Source organism: Poeciliopsis prolifica, unplaced genomic scaffold (assembly GCF_027474105.1).
Source record: "Poeciliopsis prolifica strain line A6 unplaced genomic scaffold, Auburn_PproV2 SCAFFOLD129, whole genome shotgun sequence".
In the NCBI taxonomy this organism is placed as follows: Eukaryota; Metazoa; Chordata; class Actinopteri; order Cyprinodontiformes; family Poeciliidae; genus Poeciliopsis; species Poeciliopsis prolifica.
In genome coordinates, this window is record NW_026562504.1 from 377501 (window position 1) to 397451 (window position 19951).

Consider the following 19951-nt stretch of genomic DNA (forward strand, 5'->3'; position numbering starts at 1 on the left):
AAAGTGCTTTGTTTAGGCCGTTTGTATTGTTTGGACCTCTCCAGTGGCAGGCGGCAGGCCGGCCGGCGAGGCGGCAGGTCGGCCGGCGAGGCGGCAGGCCGGCCGGCGAGGCGGCAGGTTAGCCGGCGAGGCGGCAGGTCGGCTGGCGAGGCGGCAGGCCGGCCGGCGAGGCGGCAGGCCGGCCGGCGAGGCGGCTGGCGAGGCGGCCGGCGAGGCGGCAGGTCGGCCGGCGAGGCGGCAGGTCGGCCGGCGATGTGGCAGGTCAGCCGGCGAGGCGGCAGGCCGGCCGGCGAGGCGGCAGGCCAGCCGGCGAGGCGGCCGTCGCTCAGCCGTCCCAGCAGCTGCAGCTGTCAGACTCAGATAATTTGAGGTGAGGTTACGCAGAGCCTCCATCCCCAATAATCAGAACCAGCCTGCAGGAGGAGCCATTTTGGAGCTATTACAGCATGATTGTCACACAACACTGGATGAAATAATTTGACGTCGGAGCGAGGCGCTGCTCTCGCTCTGGTTGCGGCCGCGGACTCGGTTTCAAACACATGTCTGTTATTTGCAGATCGGCTTTCGGCCGCCCGGCGCGCCGCGGAGGCTTAGGAACGCCTCGCCAGGCTAAGTGGCTGCAGACCAACGGGCCGGCAGACACGTTCACACTCAGTCCCACGCCGCCACATTACACTTCACCTTCGCTCTGCGGCAGCGAAACGGGAGAACGCTGCGCCCATGATGAGGACGGCGGCCTCACCTCCTGATGCTTCACTGCCCAAATAACCTTTCGGCGTCCGCCAGCAGGACCTGCACGACGGAGCGCTAACCACGGAAATAGGAGCAAATTTCCACCAACACCCTCTAACATTAATTTCAGAAATTTTAAAAACATGCACATTTCTGAGCTACAAAACTGAAAAATTTGCATGGAAAAAAACTTGAACATTTTGAATATTTAATCTCAAGAATTTTGTTGAAAAAACTTTGAGGTTTTTCAGGTTTTTATTAAAAAAAATAGAAATCTTAAATTCAAATTTAAAGGTACTTTATTGATCCCAAAGAGAAATGAAATGCAACTGGTATTAATCCTGGTTGTTGGCAGGATACATTTCCTGTAGCAGTCTGTGTTCATTTGAAGAAGCCTCTGACTGAAGGCACTCTGTTTTCTAAGAAAACTTAAAAACCTGACAGTTTTTGCTTATGAAACGGACCGGCCGTCTTTCCATAACAAAGGATAATTTTTAAATAATTTGATGAAGAATAAAAAACAAACATGGTGAAACTCCAGGAGTTTGTTGGATGTTTATTTTTCTAAACCACATAGTCGACGTTCAGGCATCATTAAGACTTAAACTACAATTAAAAGAAGAAACAAATGTCACATTGTGCAGAATTTCTCTGGATATTTAAAGACAAAATGAAATCAGAGAGAAAAATCAGCTTCATGCTGCAGGAAACATAAACTTTTACCGACTGAGAAAACGACGACTCAGATTCCCTGAGAATAATTCAGTTCAGCAAATTATCAAATTTCTAAAGAATTTTAAAGAATCAGACAATTTACTGAACATTGATTCATCTGCTTCAGTCCTGAAATTTATTAGAACTTTTTTATTCACTTTGTTAATATTTCATGTTCCCAACGTCTATATTTTTAACAATGTTAATTTATTTTTATGTCATTTCAGCATTTTAGTGAACTTAGATACTTTTATTTGACTTTTTCTTATATTTCAGTTTTATTCATTTACTGGTTTCAAGTGTATTTTAGATGATAAGTTCATTGAGTTACAGTGATATTCTTTTATGTCTATATTAATATTTGTTCATTCCCAGACTTTTAGAAATAATTTTAACCCAAAATAATCAGAAAAACTAAAAGAATGAAGCAACAAAGTAACTGAAACTCTAAGTTACATTAAATAAACTGAAAAATATGTAGAAAGATGAAGGTTCACATCCTGAGACTGGAAGCTGATAAAAACCAAACTGATCTATTTTATAGCTGAACTGAGCTACAATCATTAATCTGTTTAATTTCTCATTGTGAAATTATTAAAACTGATTTATGGTTGTAGTCTGAGGTTTCAGTAATAATCTGAGTCAGATTAGGAGCGTCGGCAAACCTCAGCGATCAGAACGGATTCAGCAGCCGAACGAGACGGAGGCTGCAGGAGGAGGAAAAGGAAGAGGCAGCTTCAGCAGCAGCAGCTTCAGCAGCAGCAGCTTCAGCAGCTTCAGCAGCTTCAGCAGCAGCAGCAGCTGCAGGAGAGAGTTTATGTAGAATGCCATTGTTGTCAACCTCAGCTAACGTTGAGCATGCACAGCTCACCTCCGTCGTTTCATGATTGTTTTTGCTTTATTCACAGAAACGTAGAGCAGATGGCCAATCTTCAAACTTTGTGTGTAAACAGCAGCAGCGGCTGCAACTTAAAACAACAAAAACAGAAAAACATGAATGCATCTGAGCAGAATCACATGTGGTTCCAGGGATTCTCCTCACCACCCAAACCTGGTTAAACTGGAATTTGATGTAAGAAAAATACGGAAGAAAAAATCCTTCTCAAATTCACTGCCACCAACAAACATTATGACACTTTCCATTTGCAATAATCGCAGTAATTTCAGCAGGTGTCGTTTTTTGCTTTTTTAACTGCAGCTCTGGCGCCCCCTGGTGATCACAGAAGGAGGCGCTTCAAAGCCAAAAATGGGGTTTGTTATTTCCATCATAAACTCTTGTGGGATCTGATTTCTTGGACTCGATGTCTTTCGATAAGTGGCAAATGGAAATCAGCCAGCATGTCGCTCCTCGTCATTTTAAAAGCCCTTAAAGTGCAGCCATGAGAGTGAAAACACCCGGGCTGAAACACGGCCCACAAGACAAAACAGAGAGACGCCAACAACCAAAATTGTAACAACATGAGCTCATCTTCCAGAAGGAAACAAGAGACGAGAACAGGCAGCGATAGGGAGAGGAGAGGGACATCCACTGCAGGCTGACTGGCTGTTAGTGGTTTGCAAACCAGATGAGACATTTTAACTAATTTCATTGTTTGTGAAAGAAATCATTCTGATCAAACCCAAATTGCTGCCAACTGGCCGCCTGGCGAGTCTCCGCCTAATGCGGCCTGACGTGTCGAGTAAGAGGATCCGGAGGGGGAGGAGGCCGTACGCGCGGCCGACTTCAAACGGCAGGAAGTGTAAAAACAGGCGGCGTTAGTGGCTGAAGCAGCTAACAGCGGATTAGAGGAAGTCCACTAAGTGGCCCTGAGATGAAGGAAAAAACGGTTTTAAACGGTAGGCTGATTAAAAAGAAAACATGAAAGTTATGTTAGACTTTGTTTATTTTACTGCAAGAGGCACGCAGTAGGACTCCAAATATAAATGTTTTATGGGTCAAAGTTCGGCTGAAACGATTCATCAATTATTGAAATAATCGATTAATTAATTAATTAATTAACTGGCGTTTCAGATAAAAAAAAACATTTGTTGAAACATTTAAAGTTACAAAATCGTGTGTAAATCTGTTCTACCCAAAACTCTACAAATTACAGAAAACATTTTTATCTTAAATGCTAAATGTATATTTTTTTGTAGTTGTGACATAATTTTGGCTGAGTGTGTTGTTCTTCAAGCTGATGGTCCTTTTCTTAGTCTGTATACTCCATTAATTAATCGATTTCAAAATCAGTTGACGATTACTTAAATTACCGATTAATCACGACTAATTTGACTAATTATTGATGCAGAAAGGTGGAAACAGATCAAAACTCTGCGATATAATCTTCAGCCTTTATGTTTTCTGCTGACAGAAATCTCTCTGCAGCTCAAATGAATCCACAAATTCATATACGGAGGACCAAAAGTGCAAAAATATTTTTAAAAAACAGCTAACGAGCAAAATGACAACATGCTTAAGTAAAACCACCACTGTTTTTGTTTGTTTTTACTTTTTTAACCTTTGATAAGAATAATTTTACTTTTTACGCTCACTATGACAACTGTGTTAGTTTCTTGTTTTGATTGTAGTTTTATTGACAAAACTACTAGTTATTTCATAGCCTTTATTTGTTTTTAGCAGGACAAATTTGGGATCATTAAGAAACAACAGATGAAAATGCATTTTGGCTAATGAATGCATTTTTCCAACCAAATAAAATAAACGTTATTAAAAGCAATCCCTCACAGTTGATACATTTGGCTTCTGTACTCAGTGTCGCTGTGATGGTGCATTAACTGATAAGAAAAATGTCAGATTTTTGACTCAACATTTTAGGAAAAAATTCTAATAAAAGCATTCCTCAGAAGAGGCAATATGAAAACCAGCATAAAGCCACAGACCTGATTAAACGTTTTAAAGTGCAGCTCCTTGAAGATGGCGTCGCGGTCCTCCACCTCCATCCAGCCCGTCGCCCGCAGCTCCATCACCAGCTGATCCCGGTCAGCCGGGCTCAGCCAATGAGAGTCTGACGACTGGACACAGCAAGCCAGTCTAATTATTAAAATCAAACATTTTAACCACCAAGTTCAGGTTCAGTTTTACTGGATTTCCTTCAGAATTATAACTGCAGAGCAGCAAAAGCCTAGTGGCGACTGTCAGGGTAACTCTGCTCATTTCTGCTCATTTTGGGATTTCCTCTGCAGTTCACAGTGCTTTTCCAAAAAAAAAGTCATTTTTAGACATTTTGGTCATGCAAAGATATATTGTTTATGCTTTTGTGATGAGGAAATGTTTGCACAAATAATATCTGTATCATTTGCGATATTTTTTGTTATGAGAGACTACCTACTTTTAAGTTATTCTTTATTCTGTAAATAAAACATGACATATGTTGTTTTGGTTAAAATTACTTCAATAAAAGGGAAAAATTAACAGGACTCATTTAAAAATACTTATCTAAATATTTCTTTTTCAGATTTTTTGTAAGGCTGCTATAAATGAATATTTTAGTCATCAAGTCCAATTTTTCATATTTGCGCCTCCCTAACAACAAACTTTTCTATAGTTTAGAAAATTAACTCGTAACAATAATAGCTCACTTTCCAAGTTAACCTGAAGTTAGACAAAATCCGAAATTATATTCAGTTCAATAAAAAGAGCAGGCTCACCAATAAGCTTATAAAAATATCTCTACTCCTAATCTGATTTCTTCATTAAAAGAGAAAGCTATCATGTTTCTACAGTATGTGCGCATCTCTGGATACAGAAGATAATGTAATATTTAAATTAATTAAGGCAAGTGATTTATGATCAAGTGAGTGTCCTTTGTTAGACTGGAAGCTGCTGCATCATGAGATGTTATTAGATATTAGATAACGCCAGTCTAAACGATGGAGTAGTTTTATTTTGTGGACACCTGACTGCAGTTTGTTTGTTCTCCACCAGGTGGCGGCGTTTCCCTGTAAATATGCACCTGTCAAAGCTGCTGGTCACGTTTCCTAATAAAATCTTAGCTACTATTTCAGTTTCAGTGCTTTTACTTTGTCATGCATGTTTCTCTGTATTTTATTGTGATGAACTCCTGATATTTTGATTTTAAATGTATTTTTCATCGCGCTCTAAGTTTCTTAAATTGTGTATTTAGTTCCTTATTCTCAAACTTTATCATAAAATTAACAGAAACCCGGAGAGATTTTAAATAAATGTTACACTAACATTACAAAAGAAAACAATAAAATGAATTTAGAGTAGTTCCTAAGATGTTTTTCGTCATGACAAACAAACGCGACTTGCGCCGCTGGTTCTCCAAACTTTCCCCGCCAAGAAACGCCGAAGGTGGGGAAACAAACCGGCGCCCCGCTGCTCTCTCACAGCAGCTAGTTAGCAGCAATGCTAACAGGAAACCGCGGCTGTCGCGCTCACCATTTTAGAGTCGATTCTGTGGAGCGGAGGTTTCCTCGGGCGGCTGCAGGACCGAAAGCTGCTCGTCCTCAGGATGGACGCGAACGCAAACATGTGTTTTCTTTATTTACCTTTTACAGCCTGTTCTGCGCAGACGCGCGTCCTCCGAGGTCCTGACTCATGTTCAACATAGCTGTTCACCTCACTGCCTGATCAAAATCACCCGAAAGGAGTCAGCCTACACAAAAACTAGTAAAATATAATAAAAAAAGGAAATGTATACGCGTAGTTATTAAAATCATTTGTTTATGGTAATAGAAATATTTCATTTACTTTTTGTTTTACTTTTACATCTGAACATTCAGATAAAATTTCAGAACATTCATTCTCACAGGTCAATTAATTTACTTTATTTCATATTTAAATTACTTATTTCACATTCGTGTTGTTATATTACTAATGGTATATTTATATTTACCAATAACATTGTGGATGGGAGTAGCTTCTCAAAAAATAAGCAATTTTCTAGGGGATCAATAAAGTGTATTTAATTTTCTATATGTATTAGTAATCCATTTCAGCAACAAAACTGCTAGGAAATGAGAAGGATGTAAGGGAGGTTAAAAATACCTATATATACATATATATCATAATTTATCCAGACCAGAAAACAGTAAAAGCATAGTAAGTTCATTTCTGATCAGTTTTGTTGCTGAAATCTTGACTTGTTATGAAATTACTTATAAAATGGAGTTTCTTTCTTGAATTCATAAGAAGACAAGCACGTAAAAACATTTCTACTTTATTTTTTGTTTGTAAAGAAATTGAGGTGTGACTAACATGCATCACATTTGCTTTATGTGATTTGAACTTTGAACTAAGATTATTGCCCTCTACTGAGAGGAAACCAACTCAAAAGCTTTGAAATATTTCCATGTTTAAAACATAAACCACAACATTTCACATATTTTATTTGAATCTAAAACATTTTTGAATGAAAAACTTTGCAGTGTGATTATTGTGTTTTCAGTCCTGGTGTTCGTGCTCCTGTCCCGGTATGAGCCAGCGCAGGCTGTCCGCCGCAGGATGGCGTAGACGATGAAGGCCGTGATGAAGAGGATGGAGAAGACAAGGAGCCAGTCGATGCCTCTCACCGGGATGCTGGACAGGGGCCCATCCGGTCTCCCTCTGTCACGTCTCTGTTGGGGCCCGCTTCAAACCCTGAAACCAAAACATTCTGCTTTAATCTTTTATCTAAATTTTTTCTTTACACGTCAGAAAAGTCCTCAGGAATATCAACATTAAACTTCACAACATCTGCTGAGAAATTGACCTTAAGCAATAAAATTTATTCATATTACATAATTGCTCCTGTCAGAAATTTTAGAAGTAAAATATTGCAGAATAAACTCTTATTTTGAAAGTAGAGATCCTGTGATAGGGATTTCCAGTTTTTTTTATCTGAATTTGACTCAGTTATATTCTTTATTCATAGAAGAAATTGAACAGAAACTTCTTTGAAGTTCCAAATAAGTTTAAATTTAACAGGAAAAGAAGAAATTAAAAGACAATCCCAATTTATACATCAAAGCATACGTCTCTGACTTTTATCTTTGCTTTATCAAACTAAAAAATAAAGACAAAAACATGATTATTGATTTATTCATCACTCAATTTTTTCTAAAGCAGCAATAAGTCCTGTACAGAATTATAAACAATAAACAAACAATGAACAAAACAATTCAATCATCAATTGTAAGAAAAAAGTATCGACAGAGCAGAAAAATGTATGGACCAAAAATAAAGTGAATATAATTTTCTATACATTTAATAACAGGAGAAAACATTGATTTATTTTAACCCAGAACCGATCAAGAGGCAGCCGACCGACTATTGATCAGCTCATCGGTCAAAGATGTTTTTCACAGCTTAAATCTGCATCCATATACAGATCACGCACACACACACGCACGCGCCCCCTGCTGGCTCTACCTGTCTGGTTGCTGATGAAGGACGTGAGCATCTGCAGCGTGCGGTCCGTGTGGTTGAAGCGAGCCATAGGTTTGGCCCCCTGAAACAGCAGGATGTTGGGAACAGCCACCGTCCCAAACCTGGTGGAGAGACTGGCAGCGAAACACAACCGGGAGAAACGTTCAAGAGACGGAACCGGAAACACAACTTATGGTTCCCGATGTAATTATGACTAATGTATCAATTTCAACATTAACCTCATGATTAATTGCCAATTAATGTTTTATTAGATTAAAATGAATTCTAATCGATTACCGATTAGTCAGTGTTTGGAAGTTAAGCGACAGAGTTGTAGTACAAATAATAATAATTCAACATGTTTCTACTCAAGTAAAAGTAAAAGTATCCGTCCAAGAAATTACTCAAGAAAGAGCAAAAAACTATTTGGCAGAAAGTGAACTGAAGTACTGAATAACTGATCAAATTATCAATCGTTCAAGATTTAAAAATTACATCATCAGACGGACAAAAATGTAAAGTGAAATTTTGTTATTTTAAGATCCAAATGACAATAAATCATATAAGTAGCAAAAATGAACCAAATTAGGCAAAACTAAAATTTTCCAATTCATTTTCTTTCAAAAAAGAAAATATGAAAGTAATAAAAAAATGAAGGCATGTCTGGTGAGTTTTTGGTTAAAAAACCAAAAACAGTGGGAAGAAAATCCAGAAGTTAAACTTAAGTAAAAGTAAAAAGTACAACATGATAAAAATACTCCAAACAAATATTTTCAGCTCAACTGTCTGCAAGACAAAGTGATTCCTGCTGAATAAGTTGCTCATTATTACGTCTGTTGTGAAGAAAATGTCTAGTTTGTAGTTTGGCTCAAACTTTGTTCATTCAAACTGAACTCAACAATCATAAGGAAACTAAGCCACAGAGTAAATAAAGCTAAAATGAATCGTGTTTTTAAACGGAGACGCGGCCTCAAGAGGTTACATCCACCTGCTGTGCTGCGAAGCATCCAGGGCCAGGAAATGCATGCTGGGAAAACGCGTGGCAGGGCGTGAAGTGCGGCGCCAGTTTGGCTGAGAACTGACACCAGGCTGTGAAGAACAGAACCACAGAGCACTCTGTGCTGTTGGTGTTAGAAAATCCATCAGGTCCTGGAAGACAGGAGGAAATCCTCACTTGCTGCTCAGTTCCAGCAAAAACTGTGAAGTTTTACTGGCTGGAACGGAAAACAAGCACATCAATCTCTGGAAAATATATGAGCTGAATGGCAAATTTAGTATTGGAATTAGTATTTTAAATTAGACAAAACTAAGTGACAAGTAAGTTTTCGTCAAGATAAAAGAAAACGTTTTTGTTAATAGACAGATGATTTCACTTCAAACAAGATGTTTTCCCATGTTATAATAATCTGCCAGACGAACTCGAACTTTTTCATCAATACTAAAAATAACTGACTTGAAACAAGCTCCTGTTTTTAATAAAAAGTTACTTGTAAGTTAGTTTTGTATTATTTCAAACTTGCTGAGGTATTTTCACTAGAAACTAGACTAAAGTGGCTCGGTGATGTTTTGTGTTGCATTTTGACAGATTTCACACCGAGGAAGGGAGAGGTACCTGTGAGGAGTTGAGGACCTGAACAGTGAAGCTTCCAATCCTGTGATGTTCCTCCTGTCACAGTTCACTTTATACGTCTTTGCCGTCTCTGTGGTGTTCGCTTCTCAGCTGGAAGTTCTGCAGGGGACCATCTCCAGAGAGACCTGGAAGTGAAACAATAAAAATAAAGGTTCTGTGTGATGTTCAGTCACTTTCACAGCAGCGTGTATTTTCAGCTGAAGAACCTGCTGCATGATTCTGCTTCGGCTCCTCCAGCAGCTCCAGGTCTTCGGCCTGCGCAGGCGAGACGCACCGATCGCCGTTCCCGTCACAGGGGGGAGAGAAGCCCGACGGAAGTCCTTTGCATTCCTGGGAATCAGCGATTCGATGTCAGACGGATGAATGGGGGTTTCAGTTCTCACACCGCGTCTGCGATTTCAGCCGTTTTAAAACTGCTTCTGGGCAAGCGTCCAACTCCTCTGACTCAACAAAGCTGGGTTTATTCTCCAACTCCTCTGACAGGACAACCTGAGCAGCCTCATCCGGTCCTGGAGAAAAACAGGAGATATGTCACTCAACATTTCTAATGTGGTTCAGTCAGAAACATCTCAAGAGAAGAAGTTCCTCAGGAAAACCATCACAGCTTTAAAGCTGCAGGAACTTTGGTTTCCCAACACTGACACCAACATCTATGCACATTTTCACTATTTATTATCCTCTGCTCGTATTATCTTATTTAGTCTTGTGTGCCTTTGTGTGGTAACAACTATCTGATCATGAAGTGGGTAAAATATGAAGGCATTTTATTAAATTAGCTTAAGATATTAATGAAAAATGGCGTCCCGTACAAGACGATAAATTGGCTTTACCAGAAATATAAGCAACACATAACCTTTAATTATTCCTTCTATCTTAACATAATCGTCGGTTAATCTTCAAGCATCGACAGTTAGCGTCCTACCTGCTGCCCGGGCCGACAGACTCAACATGGCGGCTCCGCGGAAAATACACAACAAACAAACGTCATCAAACGTTTCCGATACTTTTCGCCACATTTTTGAGTTTTTAAGATTTCCAGGCTGTCAGAGAACAGATGATGGGCTCATTATGATGAGATATGAGAGCACATCTTTCCTAGGAACTAATATTTCACACTGCGGCGGAACTATATAAAGGATACACCGCTAAGTTTAACTTCCGGCGTAACGCAACCTTTGTTTACGTAAAGAATTAATGATAATACATTCTAAACAATATTTTTGCATATTTTAAAGGAGAGGCACATTTTATCTTACCTTTCTCTTTCCAAATAAATGTTTACTTTTACTTTATATTTAACTTTGTAGATTGAAAGATTCTTAAATATGTCAATAATGATAATTTTGGCAGTTATTATTTCTGTAACATTTATGTACCCTCTCCTCATTCCTCTGTATTATTCTCTGTTTGCTGATATTGCATATTTGTTGTGTACAACATCTTTTTATGTTTTTATTCAAACTAAAGTATATTTTATGCTTATGGGGAAATAAAAACTAACAGGAGCCTCAGATTATGTCAGTAGAGCATTTCTTCTTTCATTGTTCTAAATTACTTTCATAATTATTCATTTATTTCTATCAAGCCTCAACATAAAGTAGCAAATCCATTGTTTCTAAGCTAAATTTCATAAAAGCTTTATAGAAAAATCTTGAATAATATCTCAAATGGAATAGTGGAAGTTGTTGTTTCTGTTAGATGCAAAAGAATACGACGTTTCCTTGTGAAGGAATGAAAGTTTTAAATATACAATAAAGCTGAACGTAAAATCAGGTTGTTGGATAAAGCTGTCTAAACTATTTTATATTTCACTTTTTACATTAATAGTTGATGAAATGATATTGATGTTAATCCATCATATCATTACATAGTACTTAAATATTACTAAAGGAGTTAACATCTATAAATGTCATTATATGACAGACACTGTAAAAAATAAAGGATTTTCAGACGCTGAACAACAAACATTGCAGTCGGAAAATAAAACAATCATAAAAATAAGGAAAAAAATTACTCAGTTTGTTTTGTTTTTTTGGTTATTTATTACACAGCTTTTCAACATTTCACAACAATCATGCAGGAAGAGTATGGGAATGTACAAAGCTTTACAAGCTTTGCCAATCACACAGGAAAACTGGCTTCACATTTTCTCCAAAACACAAATGTGAGATAAAGCTGCAGGCGGTGAGACACAAAACAGTAACACAGATTAAACTATTCATAACTTGGATCCTTAGTTTGCAATGTCTTGCTTAAAATAATAAGAATCAAGAATTGTTTAGGTTTTTTTCCTTACAAACAAACAGCAGATCTCAGGCATAATATTAACAATGTGCTTTGTGAGGTAAAGTTTTTCTAAATTCATATCAACATTTGTCTTTTTAACAAAAAACAGCTTCAGTTAAATATCTAAATCCCAGAAGATAATTAAGAAACAATTTATGGACCAAACTTTCACTCCATTCTCATTTTTACCAGATACATCAGTTTTTATAGAAACCTGGAACTGCTTCTTGGGATTATTTATTCCATAGTTTGAAGCTAAATAAATGTTAGCTTTATTGTTAGCATTTCACAATAACAGATTAAAAGTCAGATTGTCACAAAAACGACATAAATCATGATAACTCTTATTAATGGAGCATTATTAATGGTAATTCTACATTAATAAAAAACCTTCTGCTACAGTAAAGACAGAAAATTTACATTTAATTGTTAGCGCTAAAAAAAATCATGCTAATGCTAGCTCCTCCTGCTAACTAGCAGGATGTGAAGTTACAAATTATTTTAAAAAAACAACATTAAAATATTCCAGAATATTAAATATGTAAGTTTTACAGTATGGATGGACTTATTTTAAGAAAATCTGGTAAAGGCAAAGTTAATATAAAAACCGCCAATATTTATGACAAAGGTATAAATATTAAAATTCCCCTTTAACAATTTAGTTAAAAATCAAACTCTGAAAGTGGAAATGAAGTTGTTGTTTTAATCTGATGGAGGTTAGATATTCAAGTGTTAAAGTAAAATACAAATCTGATTTCAGTTTCGATAAACAAGATCTTCAGAAAATTGAAATTGTGGTAATAACACAGAAATACAAAGCAGATAAACAGTGCAGAGAAATATTTAGTGTTTTATTATTCAACAGATTATTTTTAGTTTAATTACCATTAACGATTCTTTCTCAAATGAGCTCTTTTATTTGGTAAATAGAAATGCCGTTTCTATTTTGCATTTCTTTTGTTTTGAGAAACAGGTGTGTGAATCTGACGTTCAGCAGAAACTAGCTTCACTGTGAAATGAAAACATTTAAGTCTAACAATAATACAGTCAGAATAATTTAGCTCATACCTTTATCATGACAGTTTGGAAGAAAAAAAATCTGATTTAAATGAATAAACTGGATTTTTAGTGTTTGGTGACAAAAAGGAAACATAAATCTGTGTTCATTATCCACATACAAAACTTCACAGATTTAAAATCCCTACCATCTAGATAGAAAGTGTACATTATTATTTTGTGTTTGTTTCACCACAAATTATATTGACTTTTAATAATATAAACCAAACTCATGCTAGCTTCCTTAGCTAGCTGTGACGGAGTGAACAGTTTCTGGTTTTGGTGAATTAAATGAGCCTCACGGGGACAGTGATACATTTCTAAACATTTTCACAAAATCAGGACAAATCTTTCAGTTTGACATTTCTGAAGGACTTCAGAAAATTATCCTGAAGATTAAGACAAAAGGACAAAATGTAAATATAAAGACAGCTGATATGTTTAACAATAAAGACCAAAACTAGCATTCCTGTTTCCATCCTGACATAAGAAAATGATTTCAACCTAAATGTGTCTGTCAAACAGACAAACCGTTGGACATTGAGGATATTTTTCACAACAGATCAATAAAAAATCAGACATAAAGCAGATGATATTCATTTAGCATCAAATGCAACAAGTTTTACTTCACCTTGTTCTGTTTCTGATGTTGGACTGTTTTATATTTACATCTTACGAAACAATTTAATGCTGAATCCAACCTTTTGAGACGCTGCGTTCTTTGGTAAAGAAGAGTTCAAAAACGTTTTCTGACTTTTTCACTATATTTGTTCACAGATAATCCAAACATTTAATAAAATGCACACAAGTTAAAAGACCAGAAAAGTAAAAAGCTTTGAATACATACAGTAATTATTGCACCAAATTTACCAATTTCAAATGGTTTCCAAGAAGAGCAACTTAACGAAGTTGCACTAAACTTGGACTAGGCCGTATTTCTGGATGGGGCTTCATAAACACATTAGTTTGCCATAAAGTTTGATTTCAAAAGCGTAAAGGCTTATGATGAAACTACAAACACACAAAATAAAATAAGACAAATACATATAAAACTGGAGTTTGTGTCACATTGACAAAACAAACAGTTTATCTTGTAAAAGTTAAAATGCCAATATGTAATTAATAAGTTCCCAGACAGAAAAGTGAAAGAATCTTAGACATTTTAACAAACGTTTCAAAGTAATTCAGTCTTTAAGGTTAATCATGTTTTTACTCTCTGATGCAGAAAACAGCCGAATTTGTTATCTGATGGAGCCGTTAGACAAAAACATGCAAATAACAATAAGATATTCTAGTTCTGGTCAGTAGAGTCCAAATAAACCAAGTTTATCTGAGTTATGGAGTTTAAAATGATTTACAGATTAATTTTCTGGGTGCAGGGACAAACCGCAGCATTCCTCCTCTTCTGCTTAGACTCTCCGTTCACATGAGCTTACAGGATAAATACATTTCAGAAAATTAATAAACAGATTTAAAAACAAAACTTCAAAAGTATTTAAGCATCAAGTGAAAACTTTAGCAACAAAAAAACTGAGATCATCCAGGCAGATCATGGCTGGGAGAGAGACGCTGTTGTTTGTGAGCATAAAGTTTATCAAGTGTAAAAATGATCTCAATTTTTATTTTCCATGTGGACATCTTACTAACATTTAAAAATGTCTGGAAGAGAATATAAACATAAGGAAACGTGATGACATGATTATATTTGCCCTTTTCATGATGAGAACGAGAACAAAACTCTAATAACGTCACATTTTCTTTTTCTCATCCTGAGTCATATGATCAACAACAGGAAGTTCCTACTGCCAGAGACCAAGAAGAAGAAGACAGGAAGTGGTTGGAGGAAGATGGTTTTCAATGACTTAATGAGTGAAAAAACTTATTCAAGTGTGATTTTATTTAATAGTGTTTCCTGTTTAATGGACACTCCGCAATGGTGAAATTTTTTTTGTGCACATTTGTAATTGAAGTGCAGCTAATGGAGAAATTAATTTTCATTTAAATGGTTTTAAAATGCTACATATTTCAGTGGAGCTGCTGCTCTGAGGCCACGACCTCCTGCTGTCCTTGTTCCATGAATCTGTTGGAGATCTCCAGCGTTAGCATTAGCATTAGAAACAAACTGTGGTTTATCAAGCTGCAGACACACAAATGACACCAAGACAACAAGAATTTTTTCTAAAAAGTGTCACAAATCCAAATGGCAGCCAGCCCCAACAGGAAGCAGCGGCATTCCCGGCCAGGTCAGGGTGAGGTGGAGACGGTGCAGAGCCGGTCCTCGGCGGCCGCCTTGTCTTTGCAGGAAGGTTCACAGAGGACGTCTTTGTGCGGCAGAGGGTAGGGGAACGCCGCCGCGCTGCAGCTGCTGCTGTAAGCCAGTTTGTTGAGGCGGGACAGGCCCTTGATGCTGCCGGGGGGCCGCCCAGGGCTGACCTTGTACCCCGCGGCCCGCGTGGTGCCCAGGGGCCGCCCCGGGCTCGTCTTGAACCCCGCGGCCCTTGTGGTGCCGAGGGGCCGCCCGGTGCTGGTTCTGTACCCGGCCAGCTTGGTGGTGCCCAGCGGCCGGCCGCGCCGGCCCGACTTCCCGCCGCCTTTGGTCTTTTTCTTCGCCTCGCCGCGTTTGCTCCGAGCCTTTCAGGCCAGGTAATTTTCCGGGTGCGCGCGGGTCAGCGCCCAGAAGGTCCTGTCTGTGGCACCCCAGCGGCTTGTGGCTCTGGGCGGGTAAGGCCATCGGCGCCAGCGTCATCTGCAGGGAGGCCGGCGGGGAGGCGGGTAGAACTTGCTGCTGGCTGCGAGGCGCAGAGGTCGAAATGAGCGGCGGGTGGTGAGCGTCCTCCGCCAGGCAGGACGGCCGGCCGCTCATGCAGAAGTCGCTGGTGGTCACCTGGCGCATCATCTTTGCTGGGGGTCAAAGTATCGGGTCGTTACTGCAGAGGAAACGCAGAGGAACTCAAGGCTCCAAGGCTTCAGTCATGCAAAGTGAGACGGACTGGAAAATAATTCATGATAAACTAAAACTAAATCAATTTTCATTTGAATGATTGTTTTTCTCTTTCTAAAAAAATAGATGTTTTATTTTTAAAACATCAGTTTGGTGTTTTACTTTTAACTTTTTTTGAAGGACAATTTTGTTTCCAGAGTTTTCATAATTCATTTCAATTTTTGTTTCTATACTTTTATTTATTTTGGATACCTAACATGTCTTCCAGTTCCAGTGTTAAATGTTCATTCGAATTTAATGTTTACTTATATTTGATAATCTGATCTTATTATGCCAATAACATTATTGACTGGAAAATTGTCCCAAAACAATTTTATCGTCAATGGGAACAACTTCTGGGAAAATTTATCATGCAGCAAAATCTGCAAACTAGAAAATTGTTGTCTATATGCTGATGACATCTTGTTATTTAAAGACCCAAAAACAATCCAGCTGTTATTAAACATCTGATTTTCTGCACTGATATACAATATTAAAAACAGTTTTCATGTTTGCTTTTTTTTAATTAACTGAATTAGAAATGATTTGATAACCTGAATCCACCAACAGCTCCACCAGTTCGGTCAAATGTGTAAAAACAACTTTGACCTGTTCAGACGGAGCATTTAGGAGAAAAACAAAGAAACAAAGCCACTAAAACAATACGTTAAAATAAACTGCAACAAACTTTCAAATCACTCAGAATATGTAATGAGAAATTTATAGATTAACGTAAAAGAAATAATCTCACTTTCTGGCAGAAAAGCAAAATGAAAAAACTTCCTCACATTAATTTTATATTTTTCATGTTAGTCAACCAACTAAATAACGGTTTAAGTTCTTAGACGGTAAAATCTCTACATTTTAGTGAAAAAACAAACCACAAAGAATAAAGTAATCAAATTAAAACAATGAAAGAAATTCTTGCAAAAACAAATCTGAAAATGTTAGGGCAGCAGCCATTACACTCTAAAACCAGCAACTCAACTGTTTAGAAATCAATCAATCACACATTCAATTAAATGAGATCAATAGTTTCTATTCTGATTATTGATATATTTTGAGACAAAACTTTCGGTAACACTTTATTTGACGGGTTGTGAATATGACTGTCATAACACCGTCATAAACACGTCATAAACATGAGTAAGTCTTCATAAATTTATAACTGTTGTCATAAAGTGTCATTCGGTAAATTATGGCAGTTTTAATACAAAGGTTTTTTTCAAAATGTCTTTGTTATGACAAATTGACATTAAGCAAGAAATCACGATCTGACATAAACTTTGGCTTTTATAACAAAGTTACATCATTTTTTAAGTTTCATCAGTCATATTTTTATAACAAATTTATGTCAGATTGTGATTTCTTGGTTAATCTCAAGTAGTCAGCAAATATATTTTGAATTAAGTTAACTTTGTATTAAAACTGACATGATTTACTGAATGACACTTTATGACAACAGTTATAAAAAGTCATGAAGACTTACTCATGTTTATGGCGGGTTTATGACATGTTTGACGGTGTTATGACATGTTTGACGGTGTTATGACAGTCTTATTCACAACCTGTCAAATAAAGTGTTACCAAACTTTCCTTATGGTTTGGTTGTGTTTCATTTTGGATAATTAACATCCTGTTTCAGTGGGAAATGTTCTTTACAAAATTGAAGGTTTATTGGTCTGACAGCAACAGTCTTCAGTCAGAGGATTCTTCAGATTCACTGCAACACTTACTGCTGCAGTATCTCCATCCACAACAATGTTTAAGAGTTTTTGGATGATCTGAAAAATAACTTGAATTTTCGATGAAGAAAGCATATTTTAATTGAAATGAAAAACTTAAATGTATGTGGCGTTCAAATTTACATTTTCTTTGAATGGTGGAAGGGCCTATGGAAGACCAAAACTGACATAATAACAAATAAAAGCAGAAGTATATATATTTTGTCCTTCCTTTTTCTTATACAAGTGTTTTGTCAAGAAATGAAATGAATGTTACCTTCTACCTTTTCCTTAAATTTATACATTTCTTTCTTGAAAGGTATGTTTAAGTATATATATATAAAAAATTCCCTTCTCACCCACCGCGGGTGGTTCTTATCCTCTGAGCTCGGGTCCTCTACCAGAGGCCTGGGAGCTTGAGGGTTCTGCGCAGTATCTTGGCTGTGCCAAGGACTGCACATTTCTGGACTGAGATGTCTGATGTTGTTCCTGGGATCTGTTGTAGCCACTGCTCCAGTTTGGGGTTACTGCCCCGAGGGCCCCGATGACCACAGGCACCACTGTGGTCTTCACCTTCCAGGCCCTCTCCAGTTCTTCCCTGAGGCCCTGGTATTTCTCCAGTTTCTCGTGCTCCTTTTTCCTGATGTTGCAATCACTTGGTATTGCTACATCTACCACAAACGGCTTTCCTCTGATGTTTATCCACTACGACAATGTCTGGTTGGTTCGCCATTACCATTTTGTCTGTCTGGATCTGGAAGTCCCACAGGATCTTAGCTATATATATATATATATATTATATATATATATATATATATATATATATATATATATATATATATATATATATGGAAAGAAAATTTAGCTACAGTTCAGCTCCGACTTGTTAATTATAAAACTTTTTTCTAACAGATGATTAGTTGAACACGTGTAAAAGGAAAAACTTAATATGCATTTCAGCATTCATTTTTAATTATGTCAGTTTTAGTTCTCCATAGTTGTCCCCCTAAAATCTCCTTGTTAAATAAAACAGTGACCTAATTTTCCTCCAACATCAGAACCTCAGAAAAGTGCAGATTAATTAACAGACATAAAGTTAATTAACATTTACTGTCTAAATATCTTCATTTACTATCTACTGGGATTAAATCTCATCCATAATGTCGCAGAGTTTTCTACCAAATTCACCATCTGCGCTGTTTTTCATCCACTCAGAAATAGGCGCACATGGATTCCGCATCTTTGCGTCCAGACACAAAACCCGCTCGGCGCCTCCAGCCCGGTTCTGGCCCGGTTCTGGCCCGGTCCAGCGGAAAACATGGCAGCATCGCGAGGAAAGTGACAGCATTCAGGGGAGAGCGTCCTAAAGCTCTGGAGTTACTGTACCTCGATTGTTCGCAGAAGGTGAAGGAGAAAATGATCTTTCAAAGCGGGAGTCGCTCCATTTCCCCCCTCTGCTGTTTTTCCACCTCACGGCTCGGTTCGGTTCGGTTCGGCTCAGCGTGAAGTCAAACACATAGACCCGGTTCGACGCGAGCGGCGGCGAGGCCGAAGAAACGGTTCCTTTATTCCTGAGCTCCGGCGGTTTGGATAAGAAACGCAGCCATTTTCCATTAAAAATTAATAAGAACGGAGAACGCAGTCTGAGCATGCGCACCGCGGCCGAGCAGCGGCCGAGGTTCTTCGGGCTTCCCGCTTCAGGAGCCGCTTGGACGCAGAAAACTGGAGCGATTCACGGCGCCGCGGGCCGAACGCGTAAAGTTTTGCTTCATTTTCAACAATGCTGTCGAGAAAACGTCGGTAGCTGAGCGGGAATGCTTTCTAAACGCCGCTCGCTGTGACGGTGGGAATTCCGTTCCTTTACAAGAGATCCGCATCATTTGGCTCATCACACCAATGCGATTCAGCTTCCACAAAGTTTGTAATTTCGTCCAACATTCAATAAATGTGAATAACATCTGAAATGTATTTCACTCTTAGATGTTTCTGACCACACAAGTTTTAATGTCAGACAAAGAGTACATTTAAAAAACGGTTTTGAAATGATTTCAGTTGTGAAGGTAAACAATCACCATGGTGACGTTCAGCTGTGATTATTTATTAATGCGTGGCTGAATCAATTAATCAAGAAATACAACCAGCCTGACAACATGAAGTAGGCTACAAGTTGTAACATTAGCAATTAGTAATTTCACTGGGAATCATTTTAAAACTGAATTCTGGTTCTTTATGTCAGATTTTCTAATTTTTCTGATATCAAACATTAAGATGATTTTGCAGCACTGTTGATTTATTACATACAGGTCAATATATCTCAAACATTTATTTCTGCTAATTTGAGCCATTAATAGTAAAAAGTAAATAAATCCAGGTGTGCAGAATTATCTTCTCACTAAGGCCAAAACTGCCACAAGTTATATTTGTGATTTAAATAAAAATTGATATGCATACATTAATTA

The 19951-nt window shown here is 37.8% G+C and overlaps 1 protein-coding gene and 2 pseudogenes across 2 annotated transcripts in view; all 3 read right to left on the bottom strand.

The window, feature by feature from the left end:
• Positions 1-5989, bottom strand: part of LOC129355296 (pterin-4-alpha-carbinolamine dehydratase 2-like) — a 12838-nt gene extending 6849 nt beyond the window's left edge. Inside the window, exons 1-2 of one of the 2 annotated variants that reach the window (XM_055024807.1) lie at positions 5849-5989; positions 4327-4458 (exon numbers count right to left, since the gene is read on the bottom strand). In XM_055024807.1, coding sequence (XP_054880782.1) covers positions 4327-4458; positions 5849-5941 — 225 coding nt within the window. In that variant the 5' untranslated portion in view covers positions 5942-5989. Of the gene's footprint in view, positions 1-2317; positions 2415-4326; positions 4459-5848 lie in introns of those variants that run through there. The other variant, XM_055024808.1, reaches the window with a different exon arrangement.
• A 781-nt stretch (positions 5990-6770) lies between these two features.
• On the bottom strand, positions 6771-10462 carry LOC129355311 (thioredoxin domain-containing protein 15-like; annotated as a pseudogene).
• A 4347-nt stretch (positions 10463-14809) lies between these two features.
• On the bottom strand, positions 14810-19407 carry LOC129355295 (UPF0461 protein C5orf24 homolog; annotated as a pseudogene).
• Positions 19408-19951: the final 544 nt, after the last annotated feature.